The sequence below is a fragment of the Nannobrachium achirus genome, assembly GCF_963921795.1.
Source record: "Nannobrachium achirus genome assembly, chromosome: 9".
Lineage (NCBI taxonomy): Eukaryota > Metazoa > Chordata > Actinopteri > Myctophiformes > Myctophidae > Nannobrachium > Nannobrachium achirus.
Window position 1 is genome coordinate 58805171 of NC_137818.1, and position 19952 is coordinate 58825122.

The window sequence follows — 19952 nt, forward strand, 5'->3', positions numbered from 1 at the left end:
CGAGCAGACGGCTCCTCCGTGGCGCTACGTGCGGCGCAGGCCGCCGCACCAGGCCATGAATCTCAATCCGCGCACGCCGTGGCAGATTTACATTTAAAGTAGTTTTTTAGCGAACGTCCCCGACTTCCTGATGCGTTTGAGGCTGGCAGAAAGAGGGGGGGAGCTGGGAGGGAGGGGAGCGGCTTATCTAGCGAGTCATCAATCGCACGTGATGCGACCTGATAGGAGTTCCCAGCAGCGCGTCTCTCTCTCTCTCTCTCTCTCTCTCTCTCTCTCTCTCTGTGCACACGTACACACACACACACACACACACACACACACACACACACACACACACACACACACACACACGTACACGCAGCACACACACGGCGCCGAGATGAGGTGTCATCTAATGGAGCACCTTCTCTTGAAGTGTAATTATATTACATGTGGCAACACCTCACCGCTGTTTTGACAGTTCCGCGGGCGTACGTATACGCGCATGGGAGCACGCAGGTCTGTTTGTGTTCACGCGTGTGTGTACGTGCAAGTGTACTGTATGTGTGGGGGGGAGGGGGGGGGTGTATATGTGTGTGTGTATACATGTGACTCATGTGTTGTGTGATTGACTCGTGCAGTAAATGAGCTGGATTGGTGTGTTTTATTGATGTCCTGTCACACACATCTCGTTATTAGCATTAACCCCGAACGGAGCGGCGGAGTTATCTGATAAGTTACATATAAATCACCGTCGGGCAGAAACCTTGTATCTCCAAAGTTTCAAATCTGTTTTATCCGCTTACAAGACCGTTGCACAAAACTAGTGAAAACAGCTGATCTACAAGGCGCTGTGTGCTTGTAGATCGGCTATTTTAGCTATTTTAAATCGTTTTTAAAATGATAAATACAAAACGAATGCTTTTGGACATACAAGGTTTCCACCCGACGGCAACGACGATACGTACGCGTGTGTCTGTGCATCCGTGCGTGCGTGCAAGTGTGTGTGTGTGTGTGTGTGTGTGTGTGTGTGCGCGTGTTGACACAGAGGGGTTAAGACCGCAACGCCTGGGGGCTGTGATGATGGGTAATTGAGAGCAGCAGGTAGCACCTCCCTCCTGAGCTACTCCGGGCCACGAACCGGCGCACCCCCCCGGCCCCTGATCTTCAAAGAGCCCTCTCCAACCAAACACCCCAACCTCCACTCGTACCTTCATCTCCCGCCTCCACCTCACTCTCCATGCGTCCCCTGTTCTCCTCCCCCTCCCTCCTCTGCTTGTTTACTATCCACCCTCTCCTCTCCCCTCCAATGGTGTGAAGTCACTAAATACGTTTTCTCAAGTGCTGTACTTAAGTGCGCTTTTGAGGATTTTTTTTACTTTACTGGAGTATTTCCGATATCCATTACTTTTACTTCTACTCCATTACATTTCAGAGACAAATATTGCACTTTTACGCCACTACAATTATTTTGAAACCTTTAGTTACTAGTTACTTTGTAGATTGATTATCGTGTGTTCGCTGAAAGCGAGCACACGTATGTTATCTTCATTATTCAAGTTCTCCTCAAAAATGACATAATCTATCAGTCTAGTTCTTCTCAAAATGACGTAATCTGTCAAGTTCTCCTCAAAATGAAGTAAGACACTGCCTTTCTACTGACAGTACAAAGGCAGGGCCCTTAGCCAATGAGGTGCATCCAAAGGGTAGATCTTTGTGCCCACACATGGTGTTACATGTGAGCCCACACTGTTTCATAGGAACAGTATTTCTATTATTACATAACGTACATTACCCACTTCATCCCTACAGTATATACATTTCTTATACAGTACAGCCAATCTACATAGCCGATCGCATTGTGAATTTGTAGACCTGCGATTTTCAATACAGTTGAAAACACGTGGAATGTGACATTCCGCGCAACGGGTATACTTTCTACTTTAACCTTTCTGATACCAATACTTTTGTAGGCCCACTAATACTCAAGTACATTTTGAATTGACTTTAGCTTGTAACAGAGTGTTTCTACATTAGCAGTATACTAGTATCAATATATCGTCACTGTCGGGCAGAAACCTCGTATCTCCAATAGGGTGACCATACGTCCTCTTTTGCCCGGACATGTCCTCTTTTAGGGGGCTGTCCGGCCTGTCCGGGGGGGTTTTATAGATTCCTTCAAATGTCCGGGGTTTCGCGCATATCAGCGTTAAATCATGGGCATTTACAATGCACGTTCAGTGGTTCGTTTGTAAACACAGCGTGAAAGACGGATTTCCACCCCTTAACCCCGGAACGTGTATTATTCATACTACTCTGCTGTCTCCGCTGCGATCCCTCCCTCCCTCCCTCGTTCAGATGCGTCGCTGTTCAGACCAGACTCAGAGCAGAGCTCGGCAGCTTGCGCTGCGCAGAGCCGATTCAGCCGAACGATAGCACTGCAAACGCAATTAATGCTGGTTTACACTGATGAAATGCACGACAAGTGCCAGTGTTTTCGTCTTGGTGACCAAATGAGAAGCAGAGCGTTCACTCTGCAGTCTGCATTAAAAGCTGGCACTTCTGTGTCCATTCCATCACAACTAAAGGTATTTAGACACTGCAAAGTACAAGACAGTCTGTGCGAGGTGAGAGCTCTTCTGCTAACTAAATTGACAGAATATGTTTTTGTTGTAGGCTACAACCTTGTAAAGCTGAAGATACTTTGTAATACAAAGCTGAACGTTCATACAGGAGTCAAGAGCACTTTAAATCAGTGGATCTGTAAAGGGTCAATTTGGAACCCCCTCAAAAATAAATACATAACTAATAATATTAGTGGTATAGGGCAGTGGTTCTCAACCTGTGGGTCGGGACCCAGGGGGGGTCTCCAAATTATTTTGAGGGGTCCCCAGATGATTAACTTGATGTGCAACATTGTTTTCTCACTCAACAGTATGAGTACCTCTAAAATGGCAAATTAAACAAATATTAGAGGCAGAAATTGTGAAAATAGCCGATCTACCAAGCATGTAGATCTGCTATTTTCTCAATAGAATAGAATTATACAAAATGTAATGCCTCAACTGTAGTGTTTGTGCTTGTAAGGGTGGAGGGGTCTCTTGTTTAAATATGATTATTTTGGGCTAATATATATGTGTGCGTGCGTGCGTGCGTGCGTGCGAACGTGCGTGCGTGCGTGCGTGTGGTATGCCGGGTAGAGTGTCCTCTTTTTGGGGATTCAGAATATGGTCACCCTAATCTCCAAGTTTCAAATTTGTACGTTCTTTCGCGAAGTAAAGCCCCTGCTTCATCATACAAGACCGTCGCACAAAACTAGTGAAAACAGCAGATCTACAAGCACACAACGCCTCGCACCGCGAGGCGTTGTGTGTTTGTAGATCTGCTGTTTTCACTAATTTAGTCAATCGTTTAGATGATAAATACAAAACGAATGGTTTTGGACATACAAGGTTTCCACCCGACAACGACGATATTGATACTTGAGTAAAAAATGGGAGTACTTTTTCCACCTCTCCTCTCCTCTCCTCTCCTCTCCTCTCCTCTCCTCTCCTCCCAGGCTCCATAACCAGAAAAACAGCCAGTGTGGTATTAATCAAACCCATGGCGTCGTGGGGGAATAGAGGCTAGAGGGGGGGGGGGGGGGGTGGAGGAGCCCGGCTATTACAGCTATTCTGGTTCGCCAAGACTGAAATATTTCATTTTCCGCAACCCTATTGACAAGAATACATCCAGGAGCACAGAATTCCTGGCTTTATAAGCCAGGGCGCCTATTTAAAGTGCGCTGTGCTTGTCTCGCCGCCTGAATTTATACATGGCCGTCGCAGTTGGTAGGATTTATAGGCGAGGCATGCAGTTCCACGTGTTTTTAACCACTAATACCCTACATTCTTAGTTGACCGGGGGTCCCCCGGGGGGGTCTGTATTTCTTCCCCTCCTTTTTTCTCCCTCTACACCAATGGTTCTCAGCCAGTGGTTCGAGGACCACCAGTGGTCCTTGAGGAGGTTCCATGTGGTCCCCAGCTGAAGAGTTGGATCCTTATAGATCTTTAATTACCAGTAAGACTCCCTAATCCCTAATCGGGAGATAAGCAACCATCACGTCACATACACAAACTTTAGAAGGCAATGGTAGCCAATCAGGAGGGAATATGGGAAATGGGACAGATCCATGTTGATGACATGACGTTAGAGATACCGTGTACCGCTTTGCGTGATTTTAGGCCAAAATCTGTAGGAGCATTGTCCAAAAATGTGTTTTGCAAGAATCGGCGTCATGGTGGCGCTAGAAGAGGGCCATGTGAGAAATGAGTGTTAGGGTATGGCAGCAAAGGAGTGTGTGTGCAAAGTTTGGCATGGACAGGGGCAATGGTGGCGGAGATAAAAGTTGGGGCAAAAGTGTGACGTTACCTTACATGACGGCCAGACGGACGGACAGCCGGTGGAATTTTTCATAGTAACTGTGACCGGACGGTCGCAACAAGAAGTCTACACAATTAGAGAGTGTAGAAGAATTGTTATTCTGATCAACGTTGGCCTGTTATCTATGGTACCCATACTATAGTGTTAAAAATAAGATAGGTTCAATATCAATATAGCATGAATTTGTGGACAAAATCTTATCCAACAACAACAACATTTTCTACGTTTTGGGTCTGAGAGGCTAAATCTCATCAAATGGTGATGCGTGGCTCAAAATGCCGAATAAATAATAGACCTTTATATGAAAAAGGTTGAAAACCACTGCTCTACACCAAATCCCAAAGCTCACATGCAAGCTTGTAGATCTGCTATTTTCACCAAATGTTCTCCCCCAGACAAGAGGCTCTACGGTCCATGTGTTTTATATACGAAGAGACAGGCTTTGATTTTGCTTATTACCCCATGAATACATAGCCTACAGTATTGATTGCCAAGGCACTGGATATGCAATTGCGCACTAATCCAATTCCTTTGTTCTGCTTAATGATAATGTTCACGCAGGAAAAAAAAAAAAGATCTCATTGTGATCAATAGATGTTTGTTGAATGTTTTACCAGTGAGAGCTCACCAGAGATGATCACAGCTCGAGAAGAAACCTTCTTTTCATCCATCCTTTTCAATAGATTCTATATTTTCTAGGGGTGTAACGATATTGTAACTGAATTGAAAAATCGATTTTAATTTGCAATGATCTACTATATCGTTTGCAAAAGCAAAAGATCGTACTGTTTTGGCTTTGTATCGTATCGTTTTAAAATGCAGTAATCGGTATCGAATCGTTTTGCAATGCAAATAATTGATTTTAATGGAAACTAAGTATTTGTGCCTTGTATTTGGCAATTTTGAGAGGGAAAGTGAAAAAGAGGGGTCTAATTACCTTTCCATTCCGTATAGCTACTCTTAGTCTATCGATAAATGTGTGTAATATCTGTGTTCATATCTGTGCGTGTTTGTCCATATGAGTTGAAATATAATGTCCATGTATTTGCGTTTACTTCCATAATAATAGATTTTTTTACACGTTTTACACAGATTTCATTTCTTTGCTAAATAGTTACTATATCTATTTTAAATCATTGAATCGAATCGTATCGTATCGCCATGAATGAACCAATATCGTCCATGTATCGTATCGTCAACCATGTATCATAATGCGTATCGCAATCGTTACACCCCTAATAGTTTCTATACCTTTTCTGTTATTTTATACTAGTAAGACACCTCAGGGCGACACGCGACCTAGCCCTAAAGGGCGAGGTCGCACCACAGTGATGTGGACATCAGGGATGAGGATGTCCATGTATGGGCATAAAAGGGATTTGTTCCCCTGGCATCACAGGGACCTCCATATATGGGCATAAAAGGGATTCGTTCCCCCTGGCATCACAGGGATCTCTCTAACGGGGCATCATTTATATTGATGACGTCAGGGAACTCCATATATGGGCATAAAAGGGATTATGTTAGTGTGACATCACAGTGAAGCCAGAGTGTGATGTAAGGGTGGCAAACCCCTTCTGGTAGAGTGGTTCCCCTGACATCACAGTGACATCAGAGTATGATGTCAAAGCAAAAAACCCATAGACCGTAAAAATGTGTACACGTCTACACGTCCAGACAGACGGACAGCGACAAGCTGTGACGTTTCTCATAGTAAACTGCGACCTTCGGTCTTAATTAGTCTTTGTTTGTTCACAAATGTTAAGAATGTATTAGGATGTTCAGACAGATGCTAGGTTTGATGTTTACCCCGTAGTTTCTTTTTAAACACATTGTTCTCTTTGCACTCTATTTATACGTGACAATTCACCCTGTTGTTGTTGTTGACATAGGGTTCACGCGTAGGCCTACGTCCTCCGCTCACTGTAATTATTATTTCCCACTTGTGAAAGTGGAAGTCGCTCTGGACAAGAGTGTGTGCTAAACTTATTCTTTCGATGACTTATACTGATGACTCTGACTGTCTGTCTGTCTGACTGACTGTCTGCAATATCTGTCTTTTCTCTCCCTCGCTTCTGTCTGTCTGCCTGTCAAGTTATCTATTCAGCTCCCTTCCCCTTTCTCTCTCCCCGTCTCTCCTTTGCTCCCTCTATCAATGTATAGCTCCCTCTGTTGTTACATTCCCCTCCCTCCCTCTCACTCTCCTTCTCTCTCTCTCTCTCTCTCTCTCTCTCTCTCTCTCTCTCTCTCTCTCTCTCTCTCTCTCTCTCTCTGTTCTTCCATACATAGACCCCAGGGCATGCTGAGCCTGCGAGCAGGGGCGTCACACCAAATTCTGGGCCCTGGGTACAAGGATTCACTCTCATTTTGTACTTTAACTCTTGAAAAATAGCAGATATACAAGTGCACATCGCGGCACCGAGTGCCGCACGGCGAGCTTGTAGATCTGCTATTTTTGAAAAATCGTGAAAATATTGAATATATTTTTTTTTATATAGGTTTTTTTTTTTTTTTTTCTGAAAAAACTGTTTTTATGTCAGTGGTGCTCAAACTCTTTCATGTGAAGGACCCCCAAAATGATATGTATTTGGCCACGGACCCCCATCTCAAAACATTTAGTTACAGGGGCCCCCCAAGATGCAAAATTTGAGTTACAAAATGTTCGCTTAAAAAATACATATATTTCAAAGATTCGCACACATTTTCACAATGTTTCAAAAATAGCAGATCTACGAGCTCGCAGCGCGGCACTCGGTGCCGCGCTAAATTATAAAATAATTAAGTCCCCTCCACCTTGGGCCCTAGTAACTCAGTCCCACTCCCCCCCCTCTTTGTGACGCCCCTGCTTTGTGAGCTGTTCTTCGCCCAGACAGGGGCCTCGGCGCTCCCCGGGTCTCATTGTGGATTCTCATCGCATCGCCCCGACCTTCCATATCTCTTCCCCCTCACTTTTCTCAAAATGAACAAACCTGATTGAGCGAATGCCATTATCTGGGTAAATGAACGGTTCCTTAACCCTGCAAGGCCCAACATCGCTTTTTGGACACATTTTTATTTGATCAAAAAAAGAGTTTAAATAATTCGTTTTCCTGTTCTTTTTTTTCACATTAACATCACCATTGGATCATATTGTTTAGTATTATAATGCCATTGGCCAGGATATTTGCATATAAATACCCCCCAAAGAGGCTGATATTCACACAACTTTCAAGGTCTCTGGAGTCCAGAGTCTGGACGGACAACATCTCACTTTTTTCACTGAAGCTATTCCTCACAAAAACATAAGTAAATATTTATTTTGGTGATCATTAGAATGTCTAGAACATGTACATATCGTCGGGCAGAAACCTTGTATCTCCAAGTTTCATTTGTACTGTACGTTCTTTCCCAAAGTAAAGCCCTGCTTCATCATACAAGGCCGTCGCACAAAAGTAGTGAAAACAGCCGATCTACAAGCACACAACGCCTCGCGGTGCGAGGCGTTGTGTGCTTGTAGATCGGCTGTTTTCACTAGTTTAAATCATTTTTAAAATGATAAATGCAAAACGAACAGTTTTCACCCGACAACGACGATATGTTATTATTGTGAGAAATATCCGCAAAGTGTAAATTAGAGCATGATTTATGATTTATGAATTATGGGTATAAAAAACCTTACAAAAACATTATTAATGTTTAAACATGACATTTTCCTCTGATTAGGGCTCCTATAACACCATCTGATTTTTTTTTTAAACATTTTTGGGCCAGTAGAAATTACAGTAATTCGGGCCTTGCAGGGTTAAGGACTGGGCAGACGTAACGCCACCCTGAGGGTAAAGCTTATTATCGCTACAGGCCCCACAAAGATGGTTTTGGGGGTGGTTGGGGTCGAGCAGCAACGTGTCAGAGGCCCTGCATTTCCATATTAATCGGACACATTTAGGTCTGGGAGACAGAGAGGGCCTCCTGTCACGCATCTTTGATAACGCCACAGTTAGCATTTTCCCCCTCCCGTCGCATAATAAATATGTATCATTCTGATAAGATTAATTGAAAGGCCTAAGTACACAGAATGTAGGGAGATGACCAGAGAGTGCGATTTAGGGGGGGTGGGGGGGTGCAGAGAGAGAGAGAGAGAGAGAGAGAGAGAGAGAGAGAGAGAGAGAGAGAGAGAGAGAGAGAGAGAGAGAGAGAGAGAGAGAGAGAGAGAGAGAGAGAGAGAGAGAGAGAGAGAGAGAGGTACATAAAGAAGAAGTGTAAGGGGCAGGGTGACACGTTACAGTGGTGTAAAAAGTACTTCCATTCTTTACTTAAGTAAAAGTATCAATAGTCCAATGTAGATGTCTGTTACAAGTAGAAGTCCGGTATTCAACATTTACTTGAGTAAAAGTACAAAAGCATTGGTATCAAAATGTACTAAAAGTACCAAAAGTAAAAGTACTCATTGTGCAGAATGTCCCTATAGTTATCAACAGTATACAAATCGCCTCGCCTGCACACACACTCCTTGGCTGCCAAACCACAACCTCCACCCATCATTTCTCACATGGCGCTCTTCTAGCGCCACCATGAGGCCGATTCCTGCAACACACATCAAAGCGGTACACAGTATCTCTAAAGTCATGTCATCAACATGGATCTCTCCCTCTAAAGTTTGTGTATGTGACCTGACGGTCGCTTATCTCCCGATGAGGGAGTCTTACTGGTTTTAACACTTTCTGTACACTTTTGGGGAATAATCTTCCTCCTAGTATAATCATAAAATCATGGCACCCCATCTTTAAGTCAATTTAGATATCCGTAGCCTTTACACGTAAAAGAGTGTTTCTATACATTACAGTATTGAGTACTTTTACTTTTGTACATTAAGTACTTTATTCAAGTACATTTTCAATAACATTTTGGCTACCTACTGTAAAAATAACAGCTGAGCGAATGCATTTCGGCGCGGGCATATAAATACGGCGTGCAGCCTCTGACACCGAAGCCTCACCCCAATTTCCAGTGCTCTGGAGGGAAGAAGATAACCCCCTCCATGTCTTTTGATTCGGTGCCTTATCTCATCTGTGTGCCCATCTTTGTTGTCTATAATGCGGGGACTACATTTTAAGAAGCATGTGCCCTGTATTTGATTGTTTCTTTTATTTTTATTTTATTTATTTAGGGAAACTGAAACAAAACGATAGCCCTGTGTCATGGATCTGGTCGTGGATGTGTGTTGTTGGATGTTCAACATGGCACAGCATAATAACGAACACTCAAGAGCATCTGTCTGTTGCTATAGGCCAGTGGTTGTCAACCTGTGGGTTGATCTTCAAGCTCACAACGCCTCGCGCTGCGAGGCGTTGTGAGCTTGTAGATCGCCTATTTTCGTCAAAGAGCTTTGGTGTAGAGGGGAAAAAGAGCAGACTAAGTACAGAGTGAAAAGTCAAGTTTATTCATTGACGGTTCAAGTGGTTAAATATCTGAAAACACACATTGACATGAACCCAAAATACACTGATGATTGTGTTAACGATGAAACGATATGGAATCTGGTGGTCCCTGCTTCATCTCTCTCTCAGCTAAGGGGTCCATGGCCTGAAAACATTGAAGACCCCTGGCCTAGTAGATGTGGTACGCACCACTAGGTCATCGGCGTCCCCAAGGTTACAGAGTTCCATTTTAAAGCTTCGGTGTAGGTATAGGGTATACGGCTATAGGCTCTATCAGAACCATTTATACGCTGAGGACGCCATGCTGTACATTATGCACATTGTAAACATCTCTGTGCAGTCTGGATGCAGCAGCTGGAGCAGCAGCCCTCACGTCCTCGAGCACACCGTTAAATGTACTGTCACTCTATAGTGTCTGCCTCAGAGGAGAGGAGAGGAGAGGAGAGGAGAGGAGAGGAGAGGAGAGGAGAGGAGAGGAGAGGAGAGGGACCGAGAGAGAGACAAATGAAACAAGTGTGCGAGTTGGAGAGGAGGAGGAGGAGGAGAAGGAAGCCATTCCCCGCAGGACGCATGCAATTCAAGCTGACTGGCGGTGAGATGAGAGAAAGAGCAGGCGTGTCGCACCAAATTCTGGGCCCTGGGTACAAGGGTTCACTCACATTCTGTGCTTTTAACTGTTGAAAAATAGCAGATATACAAGCTTGGATATCTGCTATTTTTGAAAAATCATGAAAACTTGTGCAAGTCTTTGAATGTTTCAAATCCTTCTGAGGTTTTTTGAAAAACCTGTGTTTCTATGTCAGTGGTGCTCAAACCTTTTCATGTGAAGGACCCCCAAAATGATATGTATTTGGACACGGACGACCCCCATTTCAAAATATTTAGTTCCAGGGACCCCCCAGAAGCAGAAGAGTTACAAAATGTTCGCTTAAAAAACACATGTAGCCTGCCTATTCAACACATTGTCACGACTTTTCAAAAATAGCAGATCTACAAGCTCAGTGCCGTGCTGTGAGCTTGTATATCTGCTATTTTTCAATAGCTAAAGCATAAAATAATTGAAGGCCCCTCCACTTTGGGCCCTGGTAACTCAGTCCCACTTTTCCCCCCACCTTTGTGACGCCCCTGAGAGAGAGAGAGAGAGAGAGAGAGAGAGAGAGAGAGAGAGAGAGAGAGAGAGAGGCGGGAGGGGGGAGAGAGAGGGGGGGCAGGGTGAGCGTGTCAGCCTGTGAGTGGCGTCTCTCATTAGAAAGGGCTGTCAGGGGCCATGGTGCGAGGACTGCAGGGACCCCCCCCCCTCAACCCCCACTCTCCCCCCTCCCCCTCCCCCTCCCGATCTCCGGTTGGCCCCTGAGATCCCGGCCGAGGGAAAATGATGGATGAACGATACCTGGATAAACAGACGGCCCCGGGCCCCTCCGAGCATGCCCTGGCAAAATGATACACGTACAGGCGTTATAAATAAAACAGCCGCGGGGATAGAAGGAGTAAGAAGAAGAAAACAATATCTAAAAAAACGACAATACAATGTAACAATAAGAGACACACGGTGTTAACAATGCGCGACACGATGCAAAACAAGCGGGCCATTGTTGTTTCTCTCTCTGTTTCGGGTTTGGGAGGACAGACGGAGGTAGGGTTTGTTGCGCGAACGTGTGTGTGTGTGTGTGTGTGTGTGTGTGTGTGTGTGTGTGTGTGTGTGTGTGTGTGTGTGTGTGTGCGTGTGCGTGAGAGCGATACATTAACAAGGCTCACCAGCCTCGATGGCTGTGTCCTCTTCAGTGGTTCCACTGCCTTCTCAGCAGTTTGGACAAACACGTGCACATACTGTACACGCACACACACAAGCACACACAAGTGTAAACCAGGTATCATTTGGGAGAAAATCCAAATCCTAGCAGCTGTGTTTGTGCGTGCACATGCGTGTGTGTGCAGTGGTGTAAAAAGTCAAATTTTTTTAAAGTATCAATACTGCATTGTAGAAGTACTCTGTCACAAGTAGGAGTTCAGAATTCAAAATGTACTTGAGTAAAAGTACAAAAGTATTGGCATCAAAATGTACTTAAAGTACTAAAAGTAAAAGTACAAGATGTTTGAAAATAGCAGATCTACAAACTCAGAACGCGTCGCGATGCGTTGTGAGCTTGTAGATTGGCTATTTTCAAATGGCCAAGGTATAAAATAGGGTAAAGTGGTTTATGTATATTTTAACATAGTATAATGTATATCTGCAAAGTAACTAGTAACTAAAGTTTTCAAATAAATGTAGTGGAGTAAAAGTACAACATTTGGATCCCAGATGTAGTGGAGTAGAAGTAAAAGTGTAGGACATTGGAAATACTCAAGTAAAGTACAAATACAGTGTGTGTGTGTGTGTGTGTGTGTGTGTGTGTGTGTGTGTGTGTGTGTGTGTGTGTGTGTGTGTGTGTGTGTGCGTGTGCGTGCGTGCGTGTGCATGCTTGCGTGTGCGTGTGTGTGTGTGTGTGTGGACAGGGAATTACTACTTTGTGGGGACCTCATGTCCCCACAAAGATAGTACAATCAGAGGAAAAAACCTTGTGGGGGCTTATTATAGGTCCCCACAAGGTGTTTAGGGGTTAGGTTAAGGGTTAGGGTTAGGGTTAGGGTTCAAAATGAATGGAATGTCCCCACAAAGATAGTAGACTATGTGTAATGTCCCCACAAAGTAGCAATTGCAAACCTGTGTGTGTGTGTGTGTGTGTGTGTGTGTGTGTGTGTGTGTGTGTGTGTGTGTGTGTGTGTGTGTGTGTGTGTGTGTGTGTGTGTGTGTGTGTGTGTGTGTGTGTGTGTGTGTGTGTGTGTGTGTGTGTGTGTGTGCGTGTCTGTCATTATGCACTTTACATGGGTGCACACATGAGTGTTAGTGTGGTCTCATGTGTAGTGTACATAGTGGTGCCTGTATGCGGATTCATTATGACACTTAATCAGCCAAGTGTGCTTGTGGGAGAGCACACACACACACACACACACACACAGTGAAAGCACGCACACGCACACACGTACCCACCGCATGTACAACCCATGTTGAACAACTTCTGGTTTAATGGTCAAGTGGTAAATGTTTTATGATGAGCTGAGTGTTGGTGTTTAAGCCTCAAAAGACGGGAACGCGACAACATTATCTTATGCTTTAACTATTGAAAAATAGCAGATATACAAGCTCACAGCGCGGCACCGAGTGCCGCGCTGCGAGCTTGTAGATCTGCTATTTTTTTAAACGTATTTTTTTAAACTTGAAAATGTGTGCAAGTCTTTGAATATCTTTGACCCGATCATTGACCCGACTTCTAAATCCTTACTCTAAATCAGCGTTTCTCAAACTTCTTCACATCAATGACCCCCAAAATTACATTTATTTGGCCGCAGACCCCAATCTCAAAACATGTTGTTCCAGGGACCCCCCCCCCAGAAGCAGAGATTTGAGTTACAAAAGTTTGCTTTGAAAAATACATATTGAAACATTTTGCATACATTTTCACGATTTTTCAAAAATAGCAGATCTACAAGCTCGCAGCGCGGCACTCGGTGCCGCGCTGTGAGCTTGTATATCTGCTGTTTTTCAATAGTTAAAGCTAGGCCTGAACGGGTTAAGTCTTCCTGGTGTAACAAATGGAAAACGGAGAAGCAGATTATCATCAAATAGTTACATTATGTCATTAGGAGCCAACAGGGCTGCGGTCTGGTGGAGGGAGAATGAATTATGAATTATGAATGGAACTGTGTGTGTGTGTGTGTGTGTGTGTGTGTGTGTGTGTGTGTGTGTGTGTGTGTGTGTGTGTGTGTGTGTGTGTGTGTGTGTGTGTGTGTGTGTGTGTGTGTGTGTGTGTGTGTGTGTGTGTGTGGAAGGAATCCCCCCTACCACCCCCACCCTCACCCCTCCAGGGACTCCCTATGCAACCGCTGCTCATTTAACCACTTACGGCCTATATGTTAGACTTCGTTGTGCGACGGTGTCGTGCGGAAGTAGTGAAAACAGGGGGGGAAAAGCAAGCTGTAGAACAATCTAAGCTAGCCCGTGCTGTAGCTTGTAGAACGTCTATTTTCACTATATACAGGAGAGAGAGAGAGAGAGAGAGAGAGAGAGAGAGAGAGAGAGAGAGAGAGAGAGAGAGAGAGAGAGAGAGAGAGAGAGAGAGAGAGAGAGAGAGAGAGAGAGAGAGAGAGAGAGAGAGAGAGAGAGAGAGAGAGAGAGAGATATTACACCCTACCTTCCCTGAAAACGTTAATATTAAGTCCATTATAATAAAGGATAAAATAAACCTTGTAATGTGGAAACCTTGTATGTCCAAAACCGTTTGTTTTGTATTCATCATTTTTGAAAACGATTTAAACTAGTGAAAACAGCCAATCTACAAGCACACAACGCATCGCGCCGTGAGGCGTTGTGTGCTTGTAGATCAGCTGTTTTCACTACTTTTGTGCGACGGCCTTGTATGATGAAGCAGTGCTTTATGTACAAATTTGAAACTTGGAGATACAAGGTTTCTGCCCGACAGTGACGATATTGTGGTTGTAATTGTTTTCCCCGCCTATAATGGCAAAATAAGTACTCCGCAGGTTTCAACTGGTTAACGGGACAAAACGAGAGAGTAAGGAGGAAGCCAATGCTTGCCTTTCACATACCGGCCTTAATATAATTTACTCTGGGGAAGAAAAAAAAAAACAGAAGGGAAGCGCCACTGTCCCTGTCACTTTAGCGACGCGTCGACAAACGCTGCTCTTTGGAAAGCGACGCGTGCTGAAGGATGCTTTGTTCTTTGTCAAACTGTGCATACCAATGCTGCATAACACCATAAAGAAGTCTTATCATCTAAGTCACTGGTGCATTTCTGTCTGCGGGAGACTGCTGTCACGTCTCTTTGTATTTAAAATGACTCCCTCTGCACTACTGTACTGCGCCGTAAAGGAATGATCTCTTCTCTTCTCTTCTCTTCTCTTCTCTTCTCTTCTCTTCTCTTCTCTTCTCTTCTCTTCTCTTCTCTTCTCTTCTCTTCCCCCTCTCTCTCTCTCTCTCTGTGGATGCAGGCCGCAGAATGGGTCGATGATATTGTACAACAGGAAGAAGGTGAAGTACAGAAAGGATGGCTACTGCTGGAAGAAGCGGAAAGACGGCAAAACCACGCGGGAGGATCACATGAAGCTGAAAGTGCAGGGAGTGGAGGTGAGTGGACGGGCTGGAGTGTTGTGCTGTGCTGTGTTGAGTGGAAGGGAAAGGGAGGGGGAGCCAGCGGAGGCCCCAAGCCCGGGCCCCTGACACGCCAACAAACGCTGGTTCGGCTGGTGAGCCGTCCCCCCGGATGTAATGGATGTGCAAGGGAGTGGAGGTGGTGAGTGGATGGAGTTGTTGTGCTGTGCTGTAGGGCATTCACCAAATATTCGAATATCAAAGTCACTATTCGACGTTGTTCACCGAAGTCGAATATTCGCTTATTTTTATTTTTTTTATTGTTTTTTTCTTTAGAAATATATATGTTACAGTCATTTTGGGTAACTCAGTGAGATTATGGTAAGAGTGCTCGTTTTGTCGTTCACCAATTTCACTGAAACTCAAAAAAACTGTGACATAATATAAAGCTTGGCTAGATAGGAAGTTATTAGAATGAGTTGTCAATGCCCCTGGTGGATGAATTTGTTAATGCTCTATACCAGGGGTTCTCAAACCTTTTTAGGCTGTGACCCCTGAAATAAACATATTTGAACTGGGGACCCCCACCTTGACAAGCACTTGGAATTGTAGGTATTACATGTAATGTGACTCGGTTCCGCAGATTAATATTGTGAAAATAGCAGATCTACATGCTCACAACGCCTCGCAACGCGAGGCGTTGTGAGCATGTAGATCTGCTATTTTGCTATTTTGTTCGCCTCATGCTTACTTAATATTTGGCCAGTCCTGTCGAATATTCGACTATTCGAATACTTTGAGGTTGAATAATTCGAATACTAAAAATCGCTATTCGTGAATGCCCTACTGTGCTGTGCTGTGCTGTGCTGTGCTGAGTGGAAGGGAAAGGGAGTGGAGGTGAGTGGATGGACTGAGTTTTGTGCTCTGCTGTGTTGTGTGGAAGGGGGAGGGCGGGGAGGCGGCGGGCCCCCAGCCCGGGCCCCTGACACGCCAACAAACGCCGGTTGGGCTGCTGGTGATCCGTCCCCCGGCTGTAATGGAGACAGTCACTTGCTGAAGTCGGAGGCTCGCTTGTCTCCCTGGAGTGGCACGGGAGAAACAATGCTGCACAACAATAGTTTTCCCAGGGAAGGCAGCCGAGTGGAACCGATTGTTTGTACCTTATTAAGGCAGTGGATGTTGCCTCTGCTCCTGAGAGCCTACATTAATCTTCCCGGCGGCTCGGAGCCGCTGCCGCGGAGCGAGCGAGCTGCTCCGTGTCGTCTCCCCTCGTAGTGTGCGCGTCGCCATAAAGGCGCCGGGCACATCACGGGGCCCACCCGGGTTCACCTCTTGCCTCGCGAGCTGAAATTGGCGGTGCCTCGGCCCGGCTGGCATCCCGGGCTGATTTATCGACATGCAGGCCCCCTCCTCATCTCCCCCCCAGCGTCCCCCCCCCCCGCCCCCCCCCCCTCATGAGAGTGGGCAGCGTGGCCACACACACTCTCTGACTTATCCTGCTTTCCAATGCTGCTGAAGTTTTGGGGGTTTTGCAGGCTATATACGCCGCAAGCAGATAAATGGCGACCTGTAGGAGCTGGCTAGAGATGTGGGACCAAGAAATGTGGCCACGTTATGTATGTGTGTATGTCCACAAACACACACGCACGCACGCACGCACGCACGCACGCACGCACACACACACACACACACACACACACACACACAATCGAAAATGTATTGATATCGAGGTATCAACATGCAAGGTATACATATCGACGAAGGCGGATTGAAATGAGGTATTGGTGTATAGGCTAATGTGTCAAATTCATTAACAGACACACTATGAATGCACGTAGCACATGCAAAAAAGCAGTCCATCTGTAACGGTGTGGTTATTTCAAAATGGAAATAAGGCATTTCATTTCTTTATTCTATGTGTACTTTTACTAATATCGTGAGTAATATTGATATCGAGGTATTCAACGACGTGGTCGAATATCGAAGGTTTTCCTAATATCGCGCTCACACACACACACACACACACACACACACACACACACACACACACACACACACGCGGGCTAGTGGTTTTTATGGACCGCGGGCCCCCGCAATTTTAATTATCTGACCCAGCCCAGCCCAACCCGCAACAACGCATCAATTTTCACAGCCCAGCTCAGCCCGCGGCCCGCCGTCATTAAATACATGTCAAATACGTCTTTGAATGTAGATTTTTAAGGCAGCTGTGCAAAAACAGAAAGGAGAAACGTTGAGCATTGATTTAGAGCACATAGCCTAACAGTGCAGTGCAAGAGAGCCATACAAAAATATCGTTCGAACATTTAAAAGCAATGAACCGTTAATTAGCTACATGACGGCATGACGAGTGACGACATGCATGCTTATTGCGACCGTAGGTCGCACTTACTACAGAAAGCTCCACCAGGTGTCCGTCTGTCCGTCCGTCCGTCACACACGTTTTGCCCTGCTCATATCTCGGCAACCGTTGCCCCGATCCATGCCAGCTTTTGCACACACACTCCTTGCCTGCCAAACTACAACCTCCAAGGACCCCCGGAGCTCCAGGGACCCCCAAGTCCCTGGGGGACCCCCTGGTGTAAAAAAAGTTCCCTCCGTGACTCACGTCACACGTCACACTTTTGCCCTGCTCATATCTCCGCAACCGTTGCCCCGATCCATGCCCCCTTTTGCACACACACTCCTTACCTGCCAAACTACAACCTCCAAGGACCCCCAGAGCTCCAGGGACCCCCAGCTCCCTCGGGGACCCCCAAGTGTAAAAAATGAGCACATGTGCAAAAATTACCAAATGACCACCCCAACGGGGCTGCTCACGGGGAATTCCCGGGGACCACCCACTCCTGGTGCTCCAGAACGGATGCAAAAGTGGTGGCGCCCCCAGTGGAGGACACCCTGCCACTGCAGCTCACATAAAATGCCGTAACTCGGGCTAGGAGCGTCCGGGAGAGCCGGGGCCGGTACCTATTCGTCCGCCAAGGCAACGCGGACACCACACCCCTCATTTCTCACATGGCCCTACATAGCGCCACCTACAGGCCGATTTTTAAAACACATTTTTGGCCACTGCTCCTACAGTTTTTGCCCTAAAATCACGAAAATCACTACACAGTATGTCTACACTCATGTCATCAACATGGATCAGGAAGTTTTTGGAAAAACACATTTTTGCCCTATTTGTGGAGATAAGTGACCTACGGTCGCTTATCTCCCGATTAGGGAGTCTTACTGGTTTTAATTGATAACACTCCTGTATGAGTATGACTATACACACGCAACACAACTACTGTATCACAGAGAGATGAGGATCGAGTCACAAGCCTATTAGTCACTGGCGCACCGCGCCGAGACACCAAAGCAACAGCTCTACGCCTCTCAACATAATTTGTTGAGAAAATATTATTTCCTACAATCTATGCTCTCACCGCAGCACGACAGCATCCAACCTGCAAAAGGTAATTAACCAGCTCCTTACCTATATCTGCTGCGGAGGTGCAAAGTTTATCAAACTTTCAAAGGGTGTACGTTGTTTAAGTCAAAGGAGCATTGTTTTCATATCATAATATGAACTTTAGTTTAGTCAAAAGCTTGTACAATCCAAACTGGTCCACACGTGAGTTGTTCTGTTTTCTGTTTACATTAAGCTGAAGATAGGCTGTGTCAAGTAGCCAAAAACTAACAAAGCAGAAGCACTTCCTCCCAAGCGGTGGTCGGTGGATTTCAAAATAAGATAGTTAAACTCCCATAATATGATTAGGCAACGGTTTTATTTTCAAGTCTACTTACAGGAAGTAATGGACTTAATTAGAATTACATGACACGGACCAGTTTGGCTGACGAGCATAGAAGGACACTTGGTGCGCATTATAGACCGAACGAGACCGCCTCAACCCGCCCCGCCAATAAAGTGTACATTTCTTGGCCCAGCTCAACCCGGCCCGCGGGCTGACCGCGGGGGACCGCGGTCGCGGGCCGCACCGCGCATCACTAACACACACACACATTTTAAATACTTTATTTGGTTCCACAAATTACATTTCATGAACAGGGTAACAAATATATTAGGGTTAATCGATACTGAGCACTATATGGGTACACATACAATAGCACTTCCTTCTCCACACTGCTAAGCTGCCAATAATAGCTGAGACAGAGCAGTTGTGTTGCTACTTGTTTGGCTCTTGTCTTCGTCAAGCCAGCAATCCGCAGGCCTCTCGTGGTGCATTTATGTACAGTACAGTTGTGCTTGAAATCATTCAACCTCCTCTGACAAATGTGTTCATTAGTGTAACCACTGTTCCTTTGACTTAGAACTTGTCAACTATGCTCAAAACTGTACTTTTTGGAACATTCAGTGTTTGCAATTGTTTTATATCATTTTCCTTTTTTTACAAAGCAATAGTCTCTTCTCTGAACTTTTCTGACCATTCCTTAAACTTAGCCATGTTTCTAACTGCTCTAATCACTGTAAACAAGTCCACAAACTTCTAGTCAAGCCAGATTGCACATCTGATGCAACTATATAAGCCCTTGATTAATTGATTGCAGTTGATTACAGATGTTTTCAGGTGTAATTAATAGTTGAACAATTGAAAGTGAAAGTGGCCTTGAAAGTGGCATTTAGCATTGAAATTGGGGGGAAAAAACTCAACAAATGTTACTTTTGAGCTATTTACTTTGTTCTTGTATGATTTATTTATTTCATTCAGTTGTCAGTTTGTGAATTTATCCGATAAACCAGATTTACAGAGCACAACCGTACATGTCCAAGGCTTCCAAATATCAGTACACTATATCTACAAGCTTATATGCTAGGCTGGTGATGGTCTCAAGTAGTGGTTGGTATTTCACATCCTGGAAAGCTTGGTCCATGTACAGGTCAAAGACACAGCCTATCTCTGGCATCAGCACCTCCTACACACACACACACACGCACGCACACACACACACACACACACACACACACA

The 19952-nt window shown here is 45.2% G+C and overlaps 1 protein-coding gene across 1 annotated transcript in view; it reads left to right on the plus strand.

Moving 5' to 3' along the window:
* Positions 1-14880: 14880 nt before the first annotated feature.
* The window catches only part of camta1a (calmodulin binding transcription activator 1a), a gene marked incomplete at both ends in the record, with an annotated part of 432050 nt that continues 426978 nt past the window's right edge, over positions 14881-19952 (plus strand). The window contains one exon of the mRNA XM_080734049.1: positions 14881-15000. Coding sequence (XP_080590175.1) covers positions 14881-15000 — 120 coding nt within the window. The remainder of the gene's footprint in view (positions 15001-19952) is intronic.